The 27896-nt window shown below is 46.7% G+C and overlaps 1 protein-coding gene across 7 annotated transcripts in view; it reads right to left on the reverse strand.

Annotated features, from left to right (window-relative positions):
* Positions 1-6325: 6325 nt before the first annotated feature.
* Positions 6326-27896, reverse strand: part of SLC35F3 (solute carrier family 35 member F3) — a 160362-nt gene continuing 138791 nt past the window's right edge. For 5 of the 7 annotated variants that reach the window (XM_035321905.1, XM_035321908.1, XM_035321911.1 and 2 more), the window contains 5 exons: positions 12952-13171; positions 10398-10523; positions 9451-9643; positions 8788-8877; positions 6326-8007 (listed from right to left, as the gene is read on the reverse strand). In XM_035321905.1, the coding sequence (XP_035177796.1) occupies positions 7763-8007; positions 8788-8877; positions 9451-9643; positions 10398-10523; positions 12952-13171 (874 nt within the window). In that variant the 3' untranslated portion in view covers positions 6326-7762. The remainder of the gene's footprint in view (positions 8008-8787; positions 8878-9450; positions 9644-10397; positions 10524-12951; positions 13172-27896) is intronic. The other 2 variants (XM_035321906.1, XM_035321907.1) reach the window with 2 other exon arrangements.

A 27896-nucleotide genomic window follows, 5' to 3' on the forward strand; every position in this document is an offset into this window, starting at 1 on the left:
TTCATGAACCACAGAAGCTCTGGAAAAAAAATCTAGAGGCTTTGAGTGCTTGTTACTGGAAGGTCTTAAGAAGGAAGAAAGTAAGTAGCGGTCAGGAACATGTTAAACAACAAGGTCCCCTTCCAGTTCTTGAGATCTTGCAGGGTGTGACCAAATTTTAAATTCTGCTTCCATCCTTTTGCTGACTGAAGAAGACCCTCGCAGGTTACTCTTGACAGCAGCATCAGCTTTGAAGATGCAATCTGCAAAGACAAGCGTGGAAAGACTTTGTTCTTGTGGAGGGGAAACATTCATACATCTCTATGGTTCGAAGTCTTTCCGACATTGTTTTCTTGAAGTTACTTTTGTGGTTTATTAGGGTTCAGTGGGACTTAAATTCTCATTCCAGTGGGTCATTCTTTAACAGAAAAGGTCATCTTTAGCTTTAAGATAACTTTTAAAAAGTGCTTTAGAAACTAAATACCCCTCTTGAAGAATCAGCCATTAGAGAAGACCACTGATTTTTAGAGCGACAATTTTCTGAGCCTAGTAAAGGAATTGCTTAAGAACTGACAGACAGTTAGTAAGTTCCTCAGCTGATAATTAGAGTTCTTTTTTTAGTAGCCACCGATGTTACTAAATGATCTGTTTATGCATATAAAGAAAACTTCTCTCTTTACATAACATTGCAGTTAATACCAAATGTTTGTAACTAAATATCTGAAAGAGACATATTATATATACTGTACTTTCTGTAGCCTTATTCAAGGCATTCCTTTTTACTATTTCATAAAGACCTTATGTTAAATTTTATTTATTTATTTATTAACAACAACATGATTTTTTTGGATGAATTAGCATATTTTTTAGTTGTTCTTTTGAATGAATAAAGAAGGAAGAGTGTATGAGGAGAAAGAAAACTTGCTTTTTTTGGCAGCTTTAGCAAACAGGTTTTCTAAATACCTAACAAAATGTGCATTGCCACCTTCTGTTTCAACTCAATGTGCGTTGGGCTTCTTACCTTGATTTCCTCATAAGTTGCCTTTGCTGCATGTTGTGATGAAGATCCCTGCCATAGGGAGTGACAGTGCAACACGAACGTAGAAAATTAGGGAAATGCTCTGGGACAGCTACCGCAGCTTTCTGTGCTAGCTCTGCTTGTACCAGAGGGCTGCGTGTGCCCAGGAAGCACTGGAGGGGATTTGATGAGGAAGGATGAAACAGGCTGGTGTGGAGATGGAAGGGGAGAGAACAGACACGACAGTGATTTCCATCTTCTTCAGACCCCTGCATAGCAATGTGAAGCCTACAGAGAAAAGACTGCTCTTCTTTGTGACCCTTCATGGACATCAGTGAGGTGCTCTGTGGAATGCTGTCTGAATATCACTAGGCTACCTAAAAGTTGTGACAGAGAAAAAAAATCCTAGAGGGTCAGGATTCTGGTAAGGTGGTGAGTCATTTGTGTTAATTATAGGCAGATGTTTTTAATGCCAATATTCCTTTTTTTTGTTCAGTTTTTATGAAGGAAGAAAACAGAAAAAGGAGTATTTGGGGAAGAGAGGCAATGTTAAGGCAGGAATACTGACCAATTCTTCCGTTGGCTCCTGATTAGCAATTCTCCAAGCCCATGAAGGATGACACAATCTTGCTTTGCAGCAATGTTGATATTCAGTTTCTTGCAAGAAAGCTCAGATGGGAAACTGGGAATCTGCCTATTCTGCAGACAGACTGATTTTCAGAGCTATCTAAATGGAAGAAAACTCTCGAGTTTTGTTTGGATGCCTTCAAATTACCATGGCATGGTATGTACTGAAAGCTAAGAAGCGGTCCCTGGTTCTCTCTGAGACTGATACATACTCTAAAATTATTTATCAAAAAGCCAGCTGAGTGCTTGCATCCATGTGTTATATTTAATAATCAGCTGCACCGATCACCTTAGCGTTCACTGTAAACATTTCAGTGAAGCAGGGGTGTGCAGTACCAGATGGGATTGCTTTCACATGCACAAAGGCAACATTGTTCTCAAACATGGTGAATATTTGCTCTGAAGATCAATGTCAATTTTCATAGCAGCCAAGCTAGCAAGTAACATGCCTTTGATCGAATCCAGAATCACACAAGGAAAGGGAGATGGTTTTGTTTACATGTCAGGAAAGCATTAAAAATGTATAGCCAAAATATATAGTCAGGCATTTAAAATGTAGCCAAAAATCACAAGGACAGTATTATACAGCTTCCTCTGTTTGCTCACTAGACTGGGGTCATTAAAGACTTGGCAGCTTCGGATTCAGAAGCTGGAGGGACAGTAACAGCTATTGCTGGTAGACAGCAAAGCTGGGCTCACCGGCCCTTCATGCATGCTAGCAGCCAGCAGGGCAGAAAAACAAAGCCAAAGTTCACACCTTGTAAGTCCCCACACATCCTGCTGCTTGGATCCCACTGAAAGCTAGCTTTGAGTCTTCAGCATCTTGGCCAGTTGTGGGTATGTGCAGAAGCTGGAGGTCAGTGTAAGTAATCCGCGGAGGCTAGCCAGGGCCATCCTCCCCTGTGGAAAGGCAAAGGAGAAGGGACCAAGTCCCCAGACTCAGTATTCCTGTCCTTTCATGCTCAGTGGAGCCTGAAGGATGGGTGACTTCCCACACTCTCATCTGGGTGCTTTTTAGAGAGGATAGCAAGCATTGTACTTAGATTTTTGATAAGTTTCTAATGAAGCTTCTTACCAAAGAAATTAAGCTATTGTGGGCCAAAAGAGTAGGTTTTCCTGTGGTCTAGTAACTGGATATTGAGGCAGGAGTAAATGATTTTTCTTCAAAATGAGAGAGGTGATCAAAGGAGCTATACTGACATGAGTACATCTTTATAAATGATTGGTAACAGACAACATTCACTGACCATACTTTTTTACTGATTCAGGATGGTCAAGGCTAAAACTGAGAGAGGATCTCTCACTGTCGTGGCCGGGCAGCAAAAGAGCTGGTGTCATCCAGCATTAATAGACACAAGGGAATGGTAAAAAGTCTAAAATGCAAGGAGAGGGGCCCCAAGGTACCTGTTTTCACTTATAAGAGAGTTTCTCAATTTATGGTGAATAATTCCTTAAAAGCACATCTACTTTAGTCTTCTTTATGTATCAGTTGGGTGAAAGATGCTGTCCCATTGCAGAGAGATTGCACTTAACAGGTTCTTAAACGCAGTGCTGATGTGAGCTCCACAACCTCCACCGTTTAGGCCTGTTCCAGACTTGTGACTCTGCTTATGCTTCAGTCTTCGTTAGGGAAAGGTATGCTGGTTGCATCTTAGTGTGTCTGTCATGTGCGTGGAGAAATGCTGATCGCCACCCTCCTTAGAATAAGTTTGTGCATATAGAATGAGTGACAGTATATTTCCCCCCAACAGAGTTTCAGGTAGAAGAGCGAAGTATGAGGCATTTTATCTTCAGAAACTTTAGTTTGAGCTACTGGTCCTGCCTTTAGGAATGTGATTTCCTCTAAAAAGAAGATTTCTGTGCTGCAGGTGGGCAGCTGTTCATTTGACTTCCTCTTTGCTTTCAAAAGATCTTTCAGCTTCTTTTTTTATTTCCCTTTTTGATGTTCAAGACTTTTAAGTAAGGAGCAGCCTGTCACAGAGGTGCCCTTAGAACATGCCAGCTGAAGAAGAAAACCTACTTGCTTCTCTTTTAATAATGATGAGCTAATTAAACTCATCTATCAAAATCCATTACTGCTGCAAAGACAGCTTGCATGAGGGCTGGATTGTGGGAGAAGCTTCTCAGCCTTGGCCTTTGCTGAGTTGTAGCTCAGTCCTGGAGGCCTTGCAGGTCTCCTTCCTGTCTGCTGTACAAATCAGGGCCGTGGAGCCAGGCTCCCTGTGGTTCGTGACTTTACAGCATGTGCACAGACCCCATTTCTTCTACAGGAGTTGTAGCAAGGGGCATGTGGGCATCTCACGCTGGAAGGTGTTTCCCGAAGGCCATTTCTGTCCTCATCCCATCTTTCCTGTACTCCTGCTCCACAGCAGCAGCATTACTTCGGGGTCCTGTTCTTTCCCCACTCCCTGAAGAACCCCCTAGCCCCAGCCTGTGGTCTGTGCCAGCCCTGACCAACTCAGCAGTGTGCTCGCTTTGCATGCAGAGCAGCACCAAGGAGAACCTGAGATCAGTGAGGCCGACCCCTAAAACAGTAAAGCTAGATGCTGGTTGCAGCGTCTTCTGTTCATCTGAGTGTTGTGGCTGGATTTCTGCCTTTTATAGCTGTTTTCTGAAGGCTGCTGATATGAATACAACCATCCTTGACAGAAGAACAGAAGAAACTTTCTAATATAAGCCCGACTCTGACTCATGTGGTGATGAGACTGTGGATAGCTGTAACGAAAAATAAAGGCAGCAGCAGGAGTCACCTACAGACAGGGGGGCAAGGAAAAAGACTTGCAGGGGAGGGGGAGAAGCTGTTGTTCCTTCCTTGGATTCCTCACCGCTGCATTGTGCAGCTGTGAAAGGAGGCAGCTGCAGGGGCCTGGTGATGCTCTTTACTCTCCTGATATTGTTTTCAACTTGCTGCTTTTACAAGCCCACTGGATGTATCAGCAGGGAGGAGCCAAGTCGCTTTGTGAGGGATGAGCTGGAGCAGAAGGCCGACAATCCAGGTCAGCACTTGAACCCCCCTCCTGCAGGCCTGCCTCAGGAAGAGGTCTGAGGTGGCCACCCTGGGCCAGGCTCGGGTTGTGGTGCTGGTGCTGCCCTGCAGAGCTGTGTGGGGTCTGTACACGCCAGCAGCAGGACCAAATCACACCGTGCTGCAGAGATTGCACACTGTTCCTTTGGAGCACACTGGGGAGCCTGCCAGCTCATCCCTGACCTCTAAGGCACCAAATCTGTCCTGCGTATCTTTTACCAGCCCAGCATCAGCAGAGTTCAATCTTGCCCTCGCCTGAAGGGTGACCCAGCTGCATCCAGTGCTTTCTCAGAAGGGCTGGCTCTCTGCCTCTCCTTCTGGGGGAGCCAATGACTCCAGTTCCTTCTGCTCTTCAGCTTCAGATCTGGGAAGCCGTGGCACTCACAGATGCCCACATGTACCCCTAGTCACACCCTGGGCTTCACTCTGGAAAGCTTCATCAAGCACCTGCTTGCCTTCACACCAGCTGTTCAGGGCAAGGTGTTGCCTGAAGAAGTGTAGGTCAGTTCATCTGATTAGACTGTGTGTAGTTTAGAAGTGCTTAAGATTGGTTAATCTAGTTTCCTCAGTTCATTTTTGGGAGATATAGTAATAAAATACTGTTTGAAATCCCAGCCCTCACCTGTGTTCAGCCTGTTCTCGGGAAGGATAAGCCAGCAGAAGCAATGACAATCACATTTTGTAAATCGCAGTTTTACTGATGCGGCTGTCTGTTGTGGTACATAAATTCCCCCATGATCTGCGCTGAACACTGAATTCTGCTGCCATTTTAGCAATGAACACACACTAGGTGCAGATTTTGTCACATCATTTAGAGCCTTTCAGGTACGTATTGCACTGCATCAAGCACACACTGAAATGGAGTGCAGAGATGACAGAAGATGGTACTTACTGAAATTATGGAAAATAGACGGGCTCTTTGTACATTCTTCTTTGGCCTCGACTCATCAGGAAGCTTGGGGAGGGATGCGGGATACTTTGAGGGTGACAAATTATATACCTGAAGATGCAGTAAATTTTAATCTGGGAGCCTGTGTGTGCCCTTCATGCCAGTTACTAGCATTGTACGTGTCCTCCTGTCCTGTACTGTAACCTCTCCTGATTCTCCCCAAATTTTTAAAATTGAGCTGTGTTACCCTGAATGGGACGAGGGTTGTCAGCTGCTCAGCTTGCCACAGCCTCAGATTTTTTCTTGCACGTGTAATCTTCTTTGGCAAGTTTTTAGTGTCTATTTGGTCAGAGAGAGAGATGTAGAGAACAAACACACAGCCTGGGCCAGGGCCTTAGTATTTCCCAGGGCACTGGGGTTGTTTAGTCTGGAGATGAGGAGGCTCAGGGGAGCCCTTACTGCTCTCTGCAGCTGCCTGAAAGGAAGGTGTGGGGAGCCGTGGGTCGGCCTCTTCTCACAGGTAACCAGTGACAGGACTGGAGGGAATGGCCTCAAGCTGTGCCGGGGGGACATGGATAATGTCTGCAGGGCTCGGACTGCGGTTTCATGTTGAAGTCAGTGGGACTCTGGGCAGAGGAAAAGCTCCTGTGGTGTAGCTGGGGCTGTGAGACCGGACTGAACGTTGGCTGATCTTGTCTCTGCCACCTGATCACTTTGGCCAGATGCAACCCACAGCAAAACTGGAGTAAAGGTGCAGCCACGAGAGGGAAACAGCACTGACAGAAGCTGAGTTTAAAATCTTTTATTATTGAGCGTTGCCAAACAGCTAATGGAATCTGAAGTTGATTTGCTAAAATGTTTTGAAGTGGATGCCACCCCTGCCTGAGACAAAGAGGGCCTCAGTAGCAGCAGGGACCCTTAGGCTATGGCAGCAGTTCAAAAGAACACTTTTAATTTTGTATGCAACAATGTAAACTTCAAAAATAGTAAACTATAACCTTTTTTTCCCCCCTTTTTTACATAGCATGTGATCTATCACAGATAGAAATTTAATGGCGAACCAAAATCGCGTAAGTAAACATCCTGGTGCTTACAAGTTTCATAAAAAGTGTTACATTTGATGTAAATATATTACATATTTAACTCTTAAACACTCACAATTATGGAGTAAAAGCAACTGGTGATTCACCCCCTCAGTCCGTGTTCTCAGACTGTACATCAGCAACCCCGCTCTCGTCAGCTCCGTCGTGCATTTTCGGTCAGATTTTTCCCCACGCGACCACCACCATTTCCCCTCTCTCATGCTAGCGTTAACCGAGTGCGGCTCCACACAGGGGTAAAACCTGTGCAAGCGGGAGGAGAACCAGGTCCCCTGCGCACAAACCTGCAGTCCCCAGGGCACAGCGCTCCCAAGGAAGTCACAGAGCGTGTGGGGGGCACGTCCCGGTGCCGGAGGGGACGCGGGGTGCCCGGGGCTGCAAGCCTGAGCCCCGCAGTGCCGCCGTCTCGCAGCGGGGCCTGGTTCTGCGCAGATAAAGACAAGAGTTCTGTAGAAGGCACTGGATTTCTCTTGCATGGTTTTAAACATGGACTACAGTCACGTGCAGTACCAGGAGATTTGGGCTCTAGACTGTTTTCCCTCTAGTGCTTTAGTGCAGGCATTTTTATCACTTGAATTTTTGTCCGGTTCCAGCGCGGCACGCGCTGACCTACACAGAGTGATTTCCAAACTTCCCTCCTTCTACTCTTCCCCCCATCTTCCTGTCCCCATAAAGATTCCCTTTTGGTTCCTTGAAAACTATCAGAGTACAGCTCTGGTCAAAAAAATAAAGATGTGATGTAGCATAGCATTTTTTTTCTTTTAAATCACAGTGTGCAATGCGTCATTCGGTACCTAATGTTCAAAATGTCTGCCCTGCTTTTCATGAAAATCATTCTTTAAAATAACCTATGCAAATATATTTTGACTATATATTACATTCATTTAAAAAGAGAAGAGAGGTTCTTGGTTTGCAGTTTTTTTCAGTGTACTACTTAAGTGAAAGGTCTGATGTGAAAAAAGTACAAGCAAACTGGACATGCCAAGACTTGATGCCTTAGATGGTGATCATATCAAAACTGTACAGGTATGTACACCGTGTTGGACAGGTGTGCTTCTTCCCAAGGAAAGACCTTTGCATCATCATATATAAGGTTAACCACAAAGTTTTGGTAAAAAGAGCATTTAATGAGCAAAGGATGACATGGAGGGGCGAGTTCTCCGGCTTTTGTTAGGCAATCCTGAAGCGATGTCTCCGTTCCCTTCGGGGATTTCTTCCTTCTTCCGGACCTTGAGACGCGTGAGCAGCTTTATCACCCAGACGTCCCATTCCTCTGGCAAGAGCAACAGGAGGAAACCCAGGCCAATAATGACGATGGCGATTACTCGGACACTGTTGAAGACAATTTCACTCGTGTAGTGATCAACAACTGTGTGGGACATTGAACTGGTGTTATTACGTGGGACAAAGCACGAGGGCAGCATCCCCTTCCCTCCCCCCAGCTCCCCGGCTCTGAGGGCTGGGCTGCGCAGGAGGATGTGGCCGTGGGGAGATGGTGGCAGAGAGACTCTTCCTGCTGGATTAGCACACAGCAGGGTACAGCCTGGGTCAGAGCGGGCACAGCAGGCCCTGGTTCATTTAAGGAGCAAGGAAGTGTAAATGGTAATGTATTTTTTGTTTCTTTTCATGCCTAGCCAAGAAAGGGGAGGGCTGTGGTTTGGGTCAGGTTTGCCTGTCCACTACCCTGCCCAGCCTCACTGCCCCGTAGTCTCTACACTTGCTCTTTTATTTACCAAGGCAAGCAGAATTACTAACACATATTTGCTCTAAGATGTATTTAATTCTATTTGTTTCAATTTAATATTAAGCCTGCCTGGAAAAAAATCATTAAGAATTGATTTCTACTTCATCTGTGAGTTTTCACCCCAGCCCAGAGATGGATGACTTCAAATCTAGTTTGTTTTTCAGTACGCTGGCTTCTTCAGACACTAACTTAAAAAGCAATTCTAGAAATTATGAATAGTCATGCAATATCATACAACACGTATTTAACAATTAAAGTATAAATTTTTAATGAGTGTCATCTGCGTAAGTTTTTAAGATAAGATGTAAAATGTCTTTAACAGCTATTTGCTTTTATTCCCGGTAGATACTTGAAAGGCCACAGATTTCATGTACTCATTAGGATGCAAAAGTCAGAAATTCTTACCCGCATTTACTGGCACACTCAGTACAATGCCAAGAGAAATCAAGGTGGGGTACGTAATAGCGATTCCAAAATTTAGTAGAATATTGAATGCTGAAGAAGAAAAAAAAAAATAACCACCTTTTACTCCAGTGGAACTAGGCAAAGCAAAATACTTCTGCTTTATTACTCCCTCTGTACATTGTTCATATAGAAAGCACATTAAACTCTGCTGGCATTCCTGGAAGACACCTGTGCACAGACGTCCATCTGCTGCGCCTCTGTCTGCCCAGGACATCCTTATTATTAGGTAACTCTATGCCCCGCTGGACTCCAGTGGCAGGATCAGGGTGAGGTTTGGGTACAGCCTACCTCTTAGTGTAATGCCCACAAATACAGCTGGAATCCTGGGCAATTCCTGCTTTCTATCCCAAGGCATTATTTTTCATCTGGAAGATTTCAGCCAAATAGCTGGTTCTGTCTGCTTTTTGTTATTTATTTATTTATTTTTTAAAGCTGTAGGTTCCACATAGGAACGGGCCTTTTGAGTGACTTCTCAAGCTAAAACTTAGGTTCAGAGTAAGGGGAAACAGCTCCAGTAGTTCAGAGGGCTACAGCTTCCACCAGTGGCCAGTTTCTGGCATGCTATTCCACCCCGAGCAGCACGAGAGCCCAGCATGTACTCACTCAATAAGAGAATCGAAAATCCGCAGAGGTTTCCCCAAGGAACGACGGCAAAAGAGCTCCAGTATTCCACTTTGGTAAAATAAAGGATGACAGGAATACAGGTAACGAAGAGAACATTGAAGACAGCTAACACGGACAGAAATAAGGCAGCTTCTCCGAATTTTGCACTGCCCAGAAGAAGTTTGAATAAAACCTACAAGACAAAAACCACATGGGCTGCTGTAACTCTCGCACCACCTCCCTGGAGGGCTGGTGTCCCAGCTCCAGCAGCTCCAGGTGACCTGGCTGGTGCTTGGGGCAGAAGGACTGTGTGTGGGGCATGTATGCAATGGTATTGGAGACACTTGAGATGGCTGCTAGTGAAGCTGGGGAGAGCAGCTCATTCCCCAAATATACCCTCGTGGGAAGGGGACTCAGCCCCTCTGGCCATTCTAAGGAGAAGAGCTGGCACCTCCTGAAAGGAAAGGGGGCTCACCATAGCCTGGAGCCTTGAGTCTGTTTTCTGCATGATCCCTTCAGGAAAACCTCAGGAAAATTTGGCACAAAAAGCAGAAGACTTGGTGGAGACAGGCAGGGGGAGGAGAGGAAGGGTGCACGACCCTCCTTGTACAAGACATCGCCTGCCCATGCCTTGAGCTGTGATCTGAGGAGTGCTGTGGTGCTGAGCAAGCAGGTCCATACTGCCTGGCGGCCCTTCCCCGTGTCCCCACACACAGCAGCCACCCACGAGCACCTCTGTCCCCATGTCCAAACGGGTGCTCACAGCGCTGTCTTCCCAGGAAGGAGGAGGCTTTGTCCTAACTGAGGGCAGGCATCAGAGAAAGCAAATACCTGTGTTTATGGCAGAGGTCCGCAAAGAAGGGCAATGGTACCCAACTGCATGGAGGTTTACGAGCAAGTCAGCGGTGGTGACTGGCATCTTTCAGTGGGGACTTGGGTGTACTTACCTTGTAGAGAGCAGACATGGAGGCAGAGCCCACCACCAGGGCTATCCCAATCACGGAGTGGCTGTGAAACCCATCAGCGTACGTCATCATAACTATCCCTGCAATAGCAAATATAGCAGCCACGATCTGGATGGGGACAAACAAAGAAAGCGAGCGTTACTGGCCAGCCCCCAGCATGGAAAAACACGAGGGCAGCTTTACACGAGAGGTACTTCTGCATCATCTGCCCCTGTCCTTAGGCAGGAATCCATAGCAGCCCCAGGCAGGTACCCACAGAGCCGATGCTGTTGCCGCTTGCAGCTTTCCTGGCTAAAGAGGAAGTGTCCCTCTAAAGGGACACTTGGTGGTGTAGCTACGCCCTGCCAGCCTGGACAGGCTTTGTTTTTTAAGGCAAGGAGAGAAAAAACACAGAACACAGTGCCTGGCACTAGAGCAGTGTGGGGATGTCCTGGATGGGCAGGGCTGATGGAGCTCAGCAGTCCGCTCACGTCAGCATGCTGCTGCTTGTCAAATAAAAATAAAAGGGCATGCAGACACAGTGTGGGTACAGAAGCACGGGAGAAAAGGGCATCAAACAAAACTAGCGTGGGGCAGGTGCAGAACAAACAAAAGGAGACTTGTCTTCACCCGATGGGTAAATCAGCCAAGGGTATCCTTGCTGCGGGTGTGAGAAGTTTACAAGGATAGACTCATGGAGGAAAGAAGTCCATCAAGGACCATTAACTATATGATCATCACTTCTATTTCAGGAAGTCCTTGAGCCTCAAATTGCTGGAGAGGCTGGTGAAGGACTGTCACTGTAGGTTTCTCCCAATCAGACTGATTTTTCTACTGGCAGCTGTTGGAGACAGGCTGCTGGGGTGGATGCACCTCTGCACTGACTGTGCGGCTCTTTGCAGGGTTGCAAGGCACACGCCTAGGGCTTGTCTGAAGGATGGCAGCTCTAACCCTTCAGCATCGCCTGGCCAGGAGACAGAGAAGGGTAGATGCATCATTTATCATAGCCTCTGCTCCAGGCTTGGCCATCTCCCATCCAAGCTGTGTGTGGGTTGTCCTACCGTCCCTGGGGAGCATGGTGGAGACCACAGCCACACATGGGCAGCAGCTTGGAGCTTGGGGTGGAGAAATGTCTGTGCCAGGGCCAATAGCCCAGTCCTCCTGCAAGTCCCTTCTCGCTGCACCCAGGCTCCTTGCTGATCTGTCAGTGGGACAGGGGATGGCCGTGTCCCTCCTTGGGCACGTGGGTGTCTTAGGAAGCCCCCTGGCCACCTCTCACCACAGCCATGGCGAGGGGCTGGGATGTGTGGGGGAACATTGCTGCTGCCTTTCCAGCAGGTTGTCCTTTCCCGAGGCAGTGTGGACAAGAAACAAAGGACAGCTGGATGTGGCTGCAGCTCCAGAGAGTGCATAAGAAATGTCCCTGCTCCTGAGTCCACATGTCCACGTGGGTATCCATATGCCCAAGTCAGCTTCTTTCCCCCACACTCACATCCAGCTGTGGGAGAGAGCACATACAGAGTAAGGAGCAAGCTGCCAGTGCAGGAGAGCAGTGGTCATCTGTCTACACACCTCCTCTCCTGAGTCCAACCAGCACTACAGGGTGCTCAGTGACGGTGCCACAAGACGGATGAACACCAGCAAAATGCATATTTTTTCACTTCGATCAAAATGGCCAGCAAGGCCAGCTGGGATAAAAGTGACACTTCCCTGCCTCTGGGAGCATTTCAGGATACCCTTGCTTACGCATTACAAACAAAACAAAGCAAAACCAACCAAACAAAAGCCCAACAGTTAATTTGTTTTCTGTGTACTGTTACCTGGGAAGTTGGATGGGCAGGCACAGACACCAGCTGGCAAGGCCGGGCTGTTGGCAGGGGCGTTTTGCAATGCTCCCCTGAGCTGCCTCTTGGCTGCAACCACCACTGGGCTGTCCAAGTGCTCCTGCCAGAGAGCAATACTTCCCAAAAGTTAACTCTCAGCAGTGAGAGATAACGCAGCTTTTCCTGAGCACTGAAAACTTTGCCAAGGCTGGTGAGCAGGGAGCTCTTCAAGCACTGGGTGAAAGATAGGTATTACTGCCATCATTGCTGTAAATACTAATCCAGCGCCTGCTGATGCAGGGAGGCTGGAGGGACTCAGCAGTGCCTTTTGGTTGCAGTTACCGCTGGGTCACCGTGGTGGATGCCAGCTGCCCATCTGCCTGGCTCTGCTGCCAGAGGACACCGCGTGCCGAGGGCTGCCAAAACGGCAGCAGGGTCAGCGGGGGCCGTGGGTTTCCAATACTCTCGGAAACCTTTTAACTCGGAGGAGATAGGCAAAGGCTGGTGTATGCTCACAGCAGCATGGAGACAGCAGCTAGCCTTCACATCATGCTCCAGAGCAGGTTTCCTCTCTGCTGGTGGGAAATGCGCAGGGAGCCAGGCTGCAAGCAAGGGCTCGTCCCCCTCTCCAAGGGTTTCTGTGCTGACACTGCATGGGGCACTGCTCCGGGAAAGGGGAAAGGAAGGGCAGGGGGAGAGGGGGCAGAAAGAGACAGAGATAAGGAGTCACTTACCCTCACTCCCATGAACCTGTCCCTCAGAACGATCCATGAAAGCAAGAACACAAACGCTTTGTTGCAGCAGAACAACACGGAGACATCCGTAGTGTTTATTTTCTTTATTGCATGTAAGTAAAGGTAGTTTGTGAGTGTCCAAAGAACACCAAAGGGTGCTGCCTTGGTAAAAAACACCTTCAAAGTCAAGCCATTGTCTCCAAAAAATCGGCAGCACTCCCTAGAACAAGGAGAGAAAGGCAGCATTAGTACACAAGCCAGTCACAATCTGTAGCAAACAGGGGTTTTTCTTGCTCCTCATCTTTTCCTTTGGGGGAAGAAGGGCATAGACCTCAAAGACAAAGCAAAAAACAAGTTTCAGCACCTGCTGCATCAGCCACCACCTGCACAGGGCACCAAGAGGGATGGGCTGCAAACAGGGAAGGGGCAGCAATGCAAGGCGGAGGTGAAGCCAGAAGGTTGAATTTTACCCTCACCATGAGCATCTTCAAAGTGGGCCATCCTGAAGCAGCGTGGGGTTGCTCTCCTTTCACACCAGTGGGGACCAGGGCGCTGAGGGGCCCGGTGCTGCTCCCCCAGGCTGGCAGCAAAGCCCCTGCTCTCCGCTCCTGCTGCAGCTCCCTCCCATGCCCTGTGCTACAGCTGGGGATTTGGGGGATGTGGGATTTGCCCCCCAGGGGTGGGATCTGGCTCAGCACAGCAAGCTGGCCACGCTGGGCAGACCTGCGGGGGTCTGTGAGGTGGCGAGGTGCTGGGGTGCGTGGGGCCCGGATGGGGTTGGGCGGCTGCACGGGCTTCTTCTGCTCGCCTTCAAAGTCTCTGAGGCCTGAAAGTGCTTTAATGAGGTGCTCTGCCAAATTTGAGCAAAATTAAATTTTCCTCTGACAATGAATGCCAAATAGGTTTGCATTGCTGCCTTGAATTTTAAGCTGCCTTTTTTTTTTTTTTTTTTTTTTTTTTTTTCCCTGAAACTGCCCATGCGAGTCTCTCTGTTTGGAGCCTGATGAAAGTGTGTTTTCTATCCACTTTCTCACCAAATGGGCTGCATCACGTGGTTACCTACCAGAACCAAGACATGCTCTGAGCCTTTTCAGATTTCCCTCCTCGCTAACTCTCTGCAGTCTTACAGAACTATGTCCAGTTTTATAGTCCTACCACTGTTTCATATGTTGTACAGCACCTCATGACAGGGCTTCAATGTGGACGGTTCTGGGAATACCATTGCAAATCCAGGAATTAAGTGCCTTCAGCAGCCCTCAGAGGAATGACAAGAGCCCGAATGCGAGCCTCAGACAGAGCTGGAAGCTGGGAGACAGGATGAGGCCTTCAAATTGAGGATCTCCCGGGGGTCACTGCAGCGTCTGCACCCCTGCCACATCCCCTCATGGCAGGAGGCAGCCCAGACTCTGCCCCTTTATAGCAACACCTCTGGAATCCATCCATCCATCTATCCATCCATCCATCCATCTCTCTGTCCATCCATCCAACCCACCCACCCGTTTTCACTGCTGTGCCCGTGCTGTCATGCACATGGACTGTCTTTTTTTGGTGTGTTCCTACTGACAACAGCCCGGTGATGCTTAGTGCCACACAACTTGGAATATCCCAAACCTCCAATTCACTGTTTAGCAAATGTGGCCAGAGAAAAGAAATCACAGAAACAGTCATAAAATGGTGTGCCATTGGTGCTCCTAGGGATGCTGTTCTCCATCACCTAGAATCCATTTCCTATTTTGTACAGTAGGCGTTTTTTGCTAAAACTCTCCCATTTTTGGAAGAGGAGGTTCAAACAGGACCAGGAACATGTGCCTGATACTGGATCCATGCAGCAGCACAGCCTGGGGTCCCCCCACCCCGAAGCACCCCAGAGGCCTGCCTCGGGCCCGGGTCGGGCCCTGAGCTGCACCTCCTGCTCTGGGAGTCTCTTCCCACGGGCCTGCACAACAGAGCTGCCTTTTAGCTGTGCTCTCTGGCCGCCCTAACTCTGAATTGCCTCTTGCAGCCTCCAGCTTCCAGAGGAGGTCCCATTAGGCAGAGGTTTCCCATGGAGCACTGTCCTGCCCAACATGTACGCTCCTAACCTCCTCATGGGGCGGCAGGTGAGCGAGATGGCTTTCTTGGACTTATTGTCAGTGAAGCCTGAGGAGCATTAAGAGAAATGTGGCCTCTTTTTGTGCAAGGATGACATTACACTGCATAGGAACCCCCTCACAGTTAATTGTCTCCCCAGGTCTCCTATCGCTTATCAGAGGAACGGTTTTTCCTTGGTGCCATCACGCAGCTCGTGAAGCGACATTTGATGAAGAGAGCTATCAGGGAGTAATGCTAGATGGGGCACAATGCTTGTGGGAAGCAAGGCAGGGCAGGCATATAACCCACACAGCAATCCCAAAACAGCTGGGGAACAAAATCACTCCAGAAAAAAACAACCTTAAACCTAAGTATTTTGACAGAACGTTTTGGACACCGTTCCTCCTGCTGTCTGGTTGTCTCGCTTTTGCCCACCAGGGCACACTGTACCCATTGCGGGGCCTGATGTTTTATGGATACTCCCTGGCAAAAACAAAGCCGTGTCCTGTGGCTCTCCAGACACGCCTGAATGTGCCAGAAGAGCCTGCCTATGAATATTTTAACAATCTCATCTGCTAATGAAAACGTAATTTTTTAAGGAAGACAAAAGCCACCCTAACCCGAGGGCGGTCTGTAAGCACTCAGCATCCTGCAGAGCCAAACTCATCAGCTGCGGATCCTGAAGCATCTCAAAGGTACAGGACGGATGGGGAGCCTGGGTTGTCTCCTTGCAATTTCACAGGACAGTGACTTTCAGCCCTGCCTGCTGGCTCGGGCAGCACAGTGGAGCCATGCCTACAGGTGCGATGGTTTTAAGCAGCACGCAGCATCCACATGGGCAGGCAGCATTTGCTCACCGCGGCATCATGACAAACGCCTACTGCTGTGCTCTGAGTCACTGGAGGTGCGCCTCCCTGAGCTGCTCTTGATGCCCACCTCAGGAGGAGTGGAGCCCAGGGAAAAACTGTTTCTTGCCTTCAGCTCTAAAGGGGGGGGGGAGGGTCCAGGGTCTGGTAAGAGAAATGCCACCTTCTGTGTTAAAAGAGAAATTGCCACCAAAGACTGACCCGACCTACTCCTGCCTGCATTACCAGCAGTCCTGCAATATGCAGTCTTGCTTTTAGCATGGATAATGGCTGGAGAGGCCATAGGAAAAGGGCTGAGACGGGGCTGAGGCATGCTTTGGCCCTGTGCATGTCTGAGTAGTGAGAGCAGAGCTCCATTGTAATCACAGCAATTGGTTTAAAAAGTAAGCAATGCAAGGCATCAGTAAGGCAATGGTGAAAGGCTGTGTAAAACTGGAACGGAAACATCAAATTAAGAGATCTTACTGTCTATATATATACATATGTGTATATATATATTACTCTAAAATGTTGGTTTCATAATCCTTCATGTGCTAATTCTTCTTCTTAATAATCTTTTTAGTGTGTATCTTCATTAACTCAGCAAATAGCAAATTAGCTCTGCCCCATTGTGCATGTCTACAGCACAGCAAGACTATCAAAACATCTCAGGCGCTGGAAATGAGCATCCCCAGTGAAGTTAATGACAAATAGTTGGTGCCAAAATTGCATGCTAAGTAAGTAAGAGTTAATCTTATTGAAAGCAGGTGTTGCAGTCAAATAAAGCTTGCAAATAAAACACGACAGTAAAGCTCTTTTTTTTTTTTTTTTCCCCACTGAGCTCATAATTACATGCTTAACAATATTCATCTTCGCCTGCCTCTTTTATCTTTAACCATTGCTAGGTAGGTGGGATGTTTTTTCCTGCCTTGAACCTTGTGCAACTGAATGTATAAATTCTGCCCAAACTGGATGAAATGCTTTTTACATCCCTTTGCAAAATAAAGGCACTTCGTGAAGAGGGAAGGTAGACAAAACCCAGAAAAAGTATACATAGCATGTTCCCCTAGCCTGAGGGTTCAGCCTCTTGGTGCTGGAAAGCAAAACTATGCCAGAAAAGTTAATACACCATTGAGGCTGCCATTATATTTTTGGGAAAAGTGCAGCAAAGTAGAAAATATCTGTAAGGAATGTACATCATAAGGTAATATTTTGCACAAGCCAGCTATTTTTCCTTTCCAGACTGTTAACCGTTGTTAAAATCTTCCCATTTTCACAATATTCACAGTGGAACCTTCTCCAAAGCATGTTTTGTTCTGTTGTTCCTCCTAGTCTTTGATTTTTGTTCTTTGTAGGCTGCGTTTTTTTTGCTTTGTTTGACCTTGTAAGGTCTGTACCTGCAAACTGAATTTAGCTAAATTGCTCCTGATTTTCACCAGCGTGAGCATAGGCTCCACAGAGCAGAGCTAAGCAGCCACTGTGCCAGCTTATCTGGCCTCTTGATTAGAGATTGGCAGGCAAAACATGTTTTGCTCATCCCTGCACTGATGAGGACTGCATGGGTAAATAGTCTGCAGTAGCACTGTTAACAGTCGTGCATTTTCCATTCAATGTGCGAACAGAGACGTGGACTAAAATGCCATGCATGAATGTCTTCTGCGTGACTTGAAAGCCAAGCAAAAGCCAACAAGACAGACAAGGTGCCAAAGCTGTTAAAAGTAAGGAAGGAAACTAAAATCAAATTTAATTTCTTACTGTGAAAAAAAATAAAAAAATCCTGGGACTTTTTTCATATTTTATTCTGTTAGAGCCAGATCATTTCTCCTGAATTATGCTCATGAGATGGATAGAAGACTACTGTTCAGATACAAAACACAAATTAAGCAGAACATTCCTCTAAAATCCTCTCCAGGAGTGTAAACTGTTTCCCAGAAATCTTGCCTCCAGCTCCGTTTTGCTCTCCCTTGAGCCAATGCCCATGTGAACTGCAGTCATGGCAGTATCAGCCTCCCAGGTGGGCAGATTTCGGAGCCATGGGAGTGGAGGGTAGCTTCCCGATCCCCATTTTACAGATGGACAAGCGGAGGCACAGAGCAGCGGAGTCCGCAGGTGCTTGAAGGAGACAGTTTGAGGAATGCCTGTAGGCTGCATCTTCTGAGATCTGGGGACTTGCCGTTTCCCGCATGTTTATTTTGTAGCCAACTTCTTACTGATCAACACAGCCTCCATGTGCATTCTTCCTCCATCACCACAGGTCCATGTGCCAGCAGAACAGTTGCATGGAGGCTCCTGTGGTGTGTCCCAGATCATGAAACACTGCAAATAAACCTGCCAGCCTCAGCAATTTCCAGAGAGGTGCCCGAGGTGCCTGCAGTGCCTTTAAAATATCAGCCTTGGCAAATCTCAAGATTGGAGTACTGTGTCCTTAGAAAGGGCAATCCAGCCAGGGCAGCCTGTCATAAAAGCACCATTTCTGCAGCAGATTATGTGGGGGAAAGTTTCTTTAATTGATTGCTCCTGGCTACAGGGTCAGGTCAATTTGAGAGCATGTCTACAAATCTTAACGCTGCAGGAAACTGAAGCAGTGTGTCACCCATGGCCCTGACATGCCAGCGCTCTGCTCACAGCCTGGCAATGAGCCCAGGTCCATGCCAAGTCCTTCCGCTCACCCTCCTCGCTGTACCCTGGGGATGATGTCTCTTCCCTCCTGTCTCTCCATGCGCCTGGGGCGCCCACAAGAGGTTTCTTGAAACTGAGAAAGGATTTAGAAGCCCCTGATGTCAGCTAATGCATGTCTATTTTCCTCTGCTCTGGGGTGAATTTGTGCTGTCAGTACAGAGAAAAAGGCCTGAATCAAAGCTTAAAGCACCAGGTGGATCTGGGGCTTGTCACTGACTTACACAAACTGAAAAATAACTATTCAAGATACTAAGCAGCTTCTCAGAAATGTGCATTACCTAAAATAATCTAACGGTTTGTTAATGCCCATCGGCCCATGCTTATGTGTCTGCAAGCATTTTATTAAATGCAAGAAATGACCCTAACAGTCAATCCAGCATACAGCCACCACTTTTAAGTGTACAATGTCTGACGTTGAGCAGTAGTTGTTTCCACACGTGATTTGGGGCTGATGTTCTGCCTTTGAACTTTGAACTGTTCCATGAGTTTCCAGCGCGTTTGCAGGAACTCATTCTGGTAGGAAACGAAATGAGAAAATTGTCTTTTCTTGAATTAAACAAAAAATCTCCAGGCTGATCTTTCTTCTCTGAACTAGGGAGTCAGAGGCAATTGGTTTTGCTCAGCACTGTACGTGTGCCAAACTATGCATTTGCACAATAAATGGTCCCAGGAAATGCTTAGTTATGGATTTACATAATACACCAGAATGGCTCCAAAAGAAGCAAATAATACAAATCTTACAAACCACCTGAATACACATTTCCAAGACAAGTTTTAGCACACACTCTGAGGCCTTAATGAGAGACTGTTTAAACTAACAACAACAACAACATGCAGTTTAAAAGAACAAGACCATACTCCAGGGAGAAGTCACAAAGTGTAAACGGCCTTAGCAAAACAACAACAAAAGGGGTGGGAGCCTCCGGCTGCAGAGGCACAGGGAAGAGTCTGCCCCATGTCCTCCATCCTCCCAGATTTTCTCTCTACAGCAGCAAGTCCCTTGTCCCTTCCTAAAAGCATTTGGGACTGTCTTTCCCCAGGGTCTCAGTCTCCAGCCTTTCCAGTGCTTCCTCCCTGTTGATGATGCCAAGGGACACAGGTGCCCTTTCTCGGGGGGTCGGTCTGGCATGGTCCCCCGTCCCCATTTCCTGCCTCTGCTCCCTGCTGGCTCCAGCCCTGGCTTCCCTCCCTTCCAGGCGCTGAGTTTTCGTCAGAAGAGAGAGGAGTCTGGAGATGAGTTTCCACCCTGAGGAGCCTGTGGGGAGCCTGGAGAAAAGGGGCACTTCAGGGCCAAACTCAGTCCCCACCACTTCCTGCTGTGCTGCTGCCTACGTCTCCAGAGTCAGGCTTGCTGCTGTGCCTGGGGCACTGAACCCGTTCATTTTGCCTCTGTCTATTGCAGGTGAAGAGCAGTAGTCCAGTCCTAGCACACACTGCAGCTTTCAGATACACAGGCTGAAGGAAGTGGATTACATTGGCATGAATATTTCATTTAATTTTTGCCTCCGAACACGCTGCAGGACTTTGGTTGTTTGCTGCTTGGGGAGCAGGGCCACCAGCCACCTCTGACATGATGGGAAGGGCTGAGGTTGCTCAAGGTTGTGGTGGTGAAGCCAAGATCATCACCACTGCTCTGTTAGTACTTCACAGGAACAGTATAGGGTATTGCAGTGATATTTTGTTTTGCAGGAGCTTTCCTGCACAATTTCATGCCCTCGGGCACCAGATCCCATGCCGGTGTGTGCTGTTGGAGCCTCTTGGCGCTCTGCCTGCAGCCTGCTGCGTGGGGCACGCTGGCAGCCGTGGGTCTTCCACCAGGCCAGGGGGGACATGCCATTTTGGAAAACAAGGCAAGCATTGCTAGCAAGGAGCTTGTGATGTGACAACGTGCACATAGCTGTCAGACTGCTGAAGTTCCCACATGCTGCATTACCCAACATTTTCTGCCTTTATACTCTAGTGGCACCCAGAGCCTGAGTTGCTTTATACTTTTCCGGATAATTGGTGTTATACAAATCAAATGTAAAACTGTTGTTATGTGTAAGCTCCAAGCACCCAGACAGACACCACACTCGGATGTACTTAGAGATGAGCTTTTTGGCTACGCTCACAGGCTGCTTCATGGAGCAGCTGGTTACAGTGCCCACAAGGAGCTGCCACCCTTGACTTCATCTGGATTAGCACACAGCATCTGCCTTAAATCCAAGCCAGAGCCCACCAGACCGGAGGCTGGGAGGCATTTAGACCAGACATTTCCCCCAGGCAGAGCACAAGCAGGACTTGGTCAAGAGCAGGTCATGGGAGGGCGGGCAAGTGGCTTCTCTGCAGCAGTGGTCACAGCAGAAGAAACGGGGGTTTCCGTGCTTTACCTCCTCTCTGTGAGGGGACCCAGTAGTGGATCTATCCAAAACTGGAGTGACCACAGGAGGGTTTATGGAGCAAACTGACAAAATGGGTGGTAGGCTGTTTCTGGGCAGTATTTATTCAAGAATTCAAAAATGCCTGAGGATGACTGTAGGGATTCATAACTTGCCCCTTAAAACTGCCCTCCTGACCAAGGAAATGCCATGCCAATTATTTAACAAGGGCGTGCGGGAGAGATGGTAAGTGACAAGTTCCCAAACTGGATGTTTGGGACTAGATGAATTGGTAGCAGCTTTAATGAGACCGGAATTAGTGGCCAAACTGATAAACATAACTTACTCAGGAGGAGTCAGTATGGCCTAGAGAAGTACCACCACATAAACCTCTAGGCATTATCTTAGTTTCCTTTCTACTGAGAGAAAAATGTAAGTAAATCACAGATTCTACATTTTTAAGGACGGTTACTCTCTTCCCTAACATTTAATCCTAATGAGAGGAATTATAAGGAATAATAATCTTATATTCAAAATCAGCTTTCTATCCTGTCCACTGCTGGGCTATCATCCCACATTTGTATGTGGGAACATAAGGGAGATGATTTGTCATTCTCTAGACATCTGTGTGACCGTAATCTATGAAAGGTGCTATGATAACATGACCTTTCACATGGAAAACCGTCAAATTTTCAAGTACGGTGAGCAGAAAAGCCTGGTCTGAGTTTTTAGTATATGTCCTGTAGGATGAGGTGTGTTAAGATTACACAGAGTCTAAATACTCCAAATTCTTTCTTCTTTATTCATCATGCCAAGAAGACTTCATCATTCTGAGCACTTTTCCTCGATGCCCTGATGGTCTGGTTGGCTTGGGTATCTGAGACAGCCACAGAAACCCCACATTAACCCCACAGCTAGCCACAGAAACCCATTTGGCCCCCACAGGACTCCTGTTCTTCACTCTGTCCTTCAATCTGCCTTACAATTTACGTCTTGAATCCACCCTCGTTTTCTGTTGAAAAAGCTATCCTAGGAACAGTATGTTCACTGGACACCTGTAGAGTGGATGTTAAGACTGTGACTCAAAGGCAGGCTGAGTCATTCTAAAGCTATGACTACCCTTTATTACACAAGGATTGACAGGAGATCTAACCCGGGCTGTGACTGTGGCTGGCCATCCATTTTGAAGACAATGCTGCCAGTCATCTTCAGCCTGCACTGCGTGGCCTCCTCCTCCTCCCAGGCTCACCAAGGGGCTATGAGGACAGGGAGGGCGCCACTAGAGGCATGCTGACAGGGCTGTGGTCTTGCTGCCGCTGGCATGGACTTCTAACCCAGCAAGATAGCTGAGAGAAAACTGCCCAGGCTCCAGCAGGGCTGTTCTGGCACATTCCCGCTACCTAAAGACCGTGCAGAGCACGGCCCCCTCAGCAGGCCACAGAGCAGCACCACACTGGCCACCATTTCAGAAGCATACCTCAGCTTTTGGGGAATGTGCTGACACTGCCCATTAAAAGCTGAACTCGGTGAAGCTGGTGTTTGCTTTGGAAAAACAGAAGAAAACAAACAAAACCAAACCTAGCCACATTATATTTTAATGTTGCCTTCACAAATTAGACAATCCCCTGAGCTCAGCAGGATGCAGAGGCACGGCGAGCAATGCTCAAGCACTTCACTACTGAAAAGCAGCAGCCAAGAGGCTGGCTTGGAGGTCGGCTGCAAAGCTCTGCCACAGCTTTCCTGAAAGAGGTTGGCCAAGCCCCATGTCCCCCCCTCAGCAGCATCCCAGGCTGTGCTGAGGTGAGTCAAGCACTTGTGCAGTGCTCGGCGCGTGGTGAGGGACAGCATATACAAACCCAGGCAGAGAAAACCTAAACATTAGGCTCTCAAGGCTTTCACTGCCGGAGTCAACATCGTCACTGCTCTCCGTCATCATCCAAAATTTCCATTGACGTCAGTGGAAGTTCAGGGTGTGAAAGGCCTGCGGCGTCTGAAACTGTGCAGCGATCACTTGCGGATATCTTGAGCTTGGCCTGTTCTGATTTGCATCCGGCTTGTACGCTGCAGCTGTGACCTGCACCCTACTTTTTGGAAGAGTCAAAATGAAACTTCTGGGAGAAGCTGGCCAGCTGGCCCTCCTGGGAATCTTTTTTTTTTTTTTTTTTTTTTTGGTGCAGGCAGACAAAAAAAGCTGGCAAGAATAAAATGCTTTTGTAACAGCTGGCGCCTTGCTTTCTGGAAATGTTGGGGTCTCAGATCTGCTGGTTGGAAGCACAGCGCTGACAGAGGGGAAACGCTGCTGCTGTGTCTTGGGAAAAGGAAAGAGCAAGACATGGGACAATACAATGAAGAGAGAAATGCCTTGGTGGTAACACTGGCTACAGAAACACTAGTGTTACCATATATATAACCATACATGCACATTGGAACATATGTATGCAAAATACATAGAATCATAGAATATTCATAGAATATTCCGAGTTGGAAGGGACCCATAAGGATCATCAAGTCCAACTCCTTGCACCGCACAGGTCTACCCAAAAGTTTAGACCATGTGACTTAGTGCACAGTCCAAACGTTTCTTAAATTCATACAGGCTTGGTGCAGTGACTACATACATACGTACACTCACACACGCATTTACTTCAGACCTTTATGCCTGTGGATGGTCAGAAAGACTGCACAGAGATATGTGCAGTTCAATCTGGCAAAGCACTGCCAGCCCACAGCCTATCTCACTGGTGATACAAGCCTTGGGCCATGGGCATAATCTATCGGCTCAGTAAATCCTCACTAAATAGCAGTAGCAAGCTGTAATACAGATAATGAGGGAAACAACTCAACCTCACAGCCTAAACACTAATTGTGCAGCACTGTGACAGGATGCCGGGACAGCTGGGAACAGGAAAGCACGTGATTCAGGAGCTACCAGAAGAGACACCATCAGTTTGGCATCTAGTCAATGAAAAGAAGTAAAGTTATACAAAAAGAAAGCAGAGGGCTCACTGACACAACAGAGAAGCTGACATTGACGATGCACAAATTGCTGTTAGATGCATTAAGTAAACCGGGATACAGAAAGGAAATAATCTTTTCTAAATACTTTTATTTGTGGCCATTTTTAGAGTGCCCTGTATCAACAACAGGTGATTTCTTTCTGTCTGAGGTTTGTTTGCCTTTTTAATTGCACTGCTGATGTCCATTTGACACAAAGTCAGAGCAGCCTCTGTCCGGTGCTCTCTGTCTTCAAGAGCACCTTGTGCACAGCAGCAGAGCAGGGAGGAGAGCGAGTCCTCAGCTTCCCACAGAGGTGGAGTGAGGAGATCTCAAGGTGCTGTGGTGGCATCTACCCTCATCCCAGAGCACGATCTAACAGCACGCTTCAGAGCGTGGTGATCTTGGCAAATGAGTGTGTGAGGAACTGAGAAACTCCGCAGCCTTACGTCACATGGAGTGAAGGAGTACAGCTAACAATTTTAGAGCAAAAGGGGTGGTGCTATGAAATACAACATACAGCACTTCTGAGATTCATATTTCCAAACAGCTTTACTTGTTTTGACATTTCTCCCAATAGGCTAGTTCTTCAAAAAACATGTTCTACAATATGTTCCCGTTGCTGGCTGCATTAATTTTGTGTAAGGAAGTCCTCAGTATAAATGATAATAATGGAGTAATACGTAATAGTAACCGAGCGACGTCTCTCTGCATTACTGACTGGTACATTTAGGTCTCTCAAGTGACATGCAATAACCGAGAATGGCTTGGAAGTCAATTACCTGTTGTCCAGGAGAAATATGTCATTTCTGACTCCTCATATGAGCACTTCCTTGTCTGAACAGTAGACAGGCAAAATTGGAAATACTGACATCACTGTATTGTTAAAGAAGGATTGGAAAGCACAGAAATGGAGCCATGGCAGCTGAAATTCCCAGAGACTGTGCTCATGAAAAGTTAGGTAGATACAGCTTCAGTGAAGAGCTGTGGGAACATGTGTGGTTTGTATCTTTGAAGACATGTTCTACAGCATTTGGTCAAAAAGTTGTAAATTATTATGTTCATTTAATTCTCAGTGAAACAATTTGGTGAACCAAAATGCTAATTCACTGAAATGGAAGCTTCTGAAGAAGGGTACAGGTTCAAAAGACTTTTACAGAAAGTACTGAGAGAGGCTTTGAAATTGTTCCATTTGAACATTTTAAATGAAATCTCTTTTATGAATTCAGAGTGGATGTTCACTAAATCTATAGTGGAAAATAATGGAAGTGATCAAAATCAACAAAAAAATTAAAAAAAAAGAACTGGAAAGTAATCTTTTAGTTGAAAGGAGGTTTTATTTTCATTTTGCATCTGTGGATGCTCTGTGTTTCACCTCATTAGGAACAAGATTTCTTTTGAAATTTCAGAATGTTTACTGGAAAAAAAAAAACAAGAAATCAGTTGTCTGTGCAGTCTGTCAATGACAAATTATATTATCCCTTCACAAATCTTCAATGTGACTGCATAAAAGCCTCTGCTGACCCAAGCTTCACAGCCAAGAAAGAACTATGTCTTGAGGTAGGGGAGTTTTCCTTCCATACAACATAGTTTATAGTTACCATTATAAATAAGATCCGTAGGAGGAAATTTTAAAAGAAATCATAAACCTTACTCTGCTAGAAGGATCATACATGCCAGTTCAGCTGCATTGTCTGAAGGAGCTCCCTCCTCCCGTTTTCAGAGTTACAAAGGAGTCTGTAAAATTATGGGCAGTGTTATGTGAGGATCCCATGTAAAAGCAAAAGTTTATCTGAAGATTTCTTAAAACATACAGGGTACAGAGAAATAACTTCATTTCTTTTCTGAGCACCAGAGGCAAGTCAAGAAGATGGATGCAAGCCATATTTGTTTTTCAGTCTCCTTGCACTGAGGGGTCTAAATCCTCGTAGTTCTTCTTTCAAACTCTTTTTATCCTCATTGATTGATGAGCCACTCCCTCTTACACTGTTCAGACGCTGAACCTCCATCATTTTGCAGGCAATGGGCTTTTCTCCTTTATACCCTCCAATGAAGAGAATAGGACCACTGGAGTTCCATGGTGGGCCGTCATGGTGGGTCCACCCTCCAGAGATGATGCTGAGCTATTCCACAGCAGCTCTAGAAATGTGCTTTGTCTCTGCTATTGCAGCTCAGGTTTCCTCTATCAGCTCCTTGTAACTTTCCAGACAAGCCAGGTGGAAAGTCCTTCCTATTTTAGACCTCTTGAAGATAATGGTCCCTGCCTTTCTTTGGCTGAAGCCAAGCAGCTTCAGTTTCTAAAGGAGGTACAGCCCCTTCTTTCCCCGAGAGCTGTGGCATTGCCACAGGGAGAAAGTGCTGCCTACAGGCTGAATATGTGCAGAGAGTAGAATGATGGCTCCAGAGACCTGACGGTAGCAGCCACATGCCTCTATGCATCTAACCTTGGATGTGTCAAGTGACAGAGTAGAGCTATGAAGATATTCATTAAATAGGCAAATGCCCCCAGCTGTGGCAGCAAAGACAAGCTCCAGCAGAGCCTCATTTGCTGATGTTGATGTGGACTTGGAGTCCAGAAGCAGGAGGAATAGCAAATACCTCAAACAACCACAGAGACCACTTTATACATATTGTTGTACTGGACAGCTTAGGGCTTTAAAAATGGTATCAGCTGCCAAGGTTATTAAATCTTGTATTCTTTTTTTATTGCAGAATGGCGTAGCTTTCTTTGACCCCCAGGCTTCTAGTGGAAGAGTTAGGTGGTGCTTATGTGGGTCGCTGTTGTGCCCCCCCTTCTGGCACATTTGGTGGTGACTTTTATTCCTACTCTGGACTTTACAGCCAACTTTCTTATTAGAGACAAAATAAGAGCATAAATAAACTAATGGGGCTATTAGCTCTTGATTGCTTCATTTGGAATGAAGTAAAGCAAGCATGATATTAGAAAGAACAGAGCAGAAATATAAAGGGAGAGAGAGATCAGATAGAATTGATTAGTTCCACAAGTAAACAAAGAGATTATGGCACTGAGGTGATTGCACTACTGAAAGGCTGTAAGAAACTGAGATCCATTTGAAGATGCTGGAAAGATCAGAAATGCGAACACTGGTGAGGGATACTCAGAAATCCCAGGGAAGCACAATGTAAGGTTTCAGATTTGCTGAATTCAAAACAAAACAAAACAAAACATACTTGGAGAGTTCATTTGGTGGAGCAAACTGACATTTGCAACTGCAGGAACTGCTGGAAGCTACAAGCACATCTCTGAGTGGGGCTCTAGCCACTATTATTTATGTGTTTGGATGGGATACACAGTGGTTCTTTGGAGGCCAGGAAATTTGCTTTAAATCTGAAGCCTGCCACAGACACTCTGCTTCAGAGTGCTGATCTGTATACTTTAGAAATGTTATTTATATGAAATATTTCATCTTTTTAAGGTTTTACTCCTACAAGACAAGAGATGGTGGAGCCATCATCAAAACATGGCAGATGAGAAGTCTCTGGCCAGAGCGTGGTACCTCAGAAGTACAAAATACAGAGCAGTCGGGTCTTGTCATTGCAATGCATGTGTGGGGGGAATGTCAGTGTGTTTGGGATCAGATTGTTACAGTGCACACTGCTCTCCTTCTTAGTGACATTTTTTATGTACTTGTTCTTTTTCTTTTATATTTTTATTGCCTACTAAACAGATTGTTTGGCTCTGCTTTGTGTGATCCTCACTAAAAGAAAAATTCTGTCCAGAGAAGCACTCTGAAAACACTGCCCTGATGAGGAAAGAGCTGGTGCCTTGCTAGCGTCTAATGTGCCGCCCTAATCTTAGCTGCAAATCTACAAATTAAGATTTCAACACAGTCATCACTGATGTACTTTGTGAAAGACTTGAAAGCAGCAAGGAGTCCTTATCTGCAACAGCGATAACACTGGAACTTTTCTGACCAAGACACAGAACTCCCGAGTTAATGAATTGGGAAACCCATCTGCTGGTCCAAATGCTGTGCTT

The sequence above is a fragment of the Oxyura jamaicensis genome, chromosome 3 (assembly GCF_011077185.1).
Source record: "Oxyura jamaicensis isolate SHBP4307 breed ruddy duck chromosome 3, BPBGC_Ojam_1.0, whole genome shotgun sequence".
Classification (NCBI taxonomy): domain Eukaryota; kingdom Metazoa; phylum Chordata; class Aves; order Anseriformes; family Anatidae; genus Oxyura; species Oxyura jamaicensis.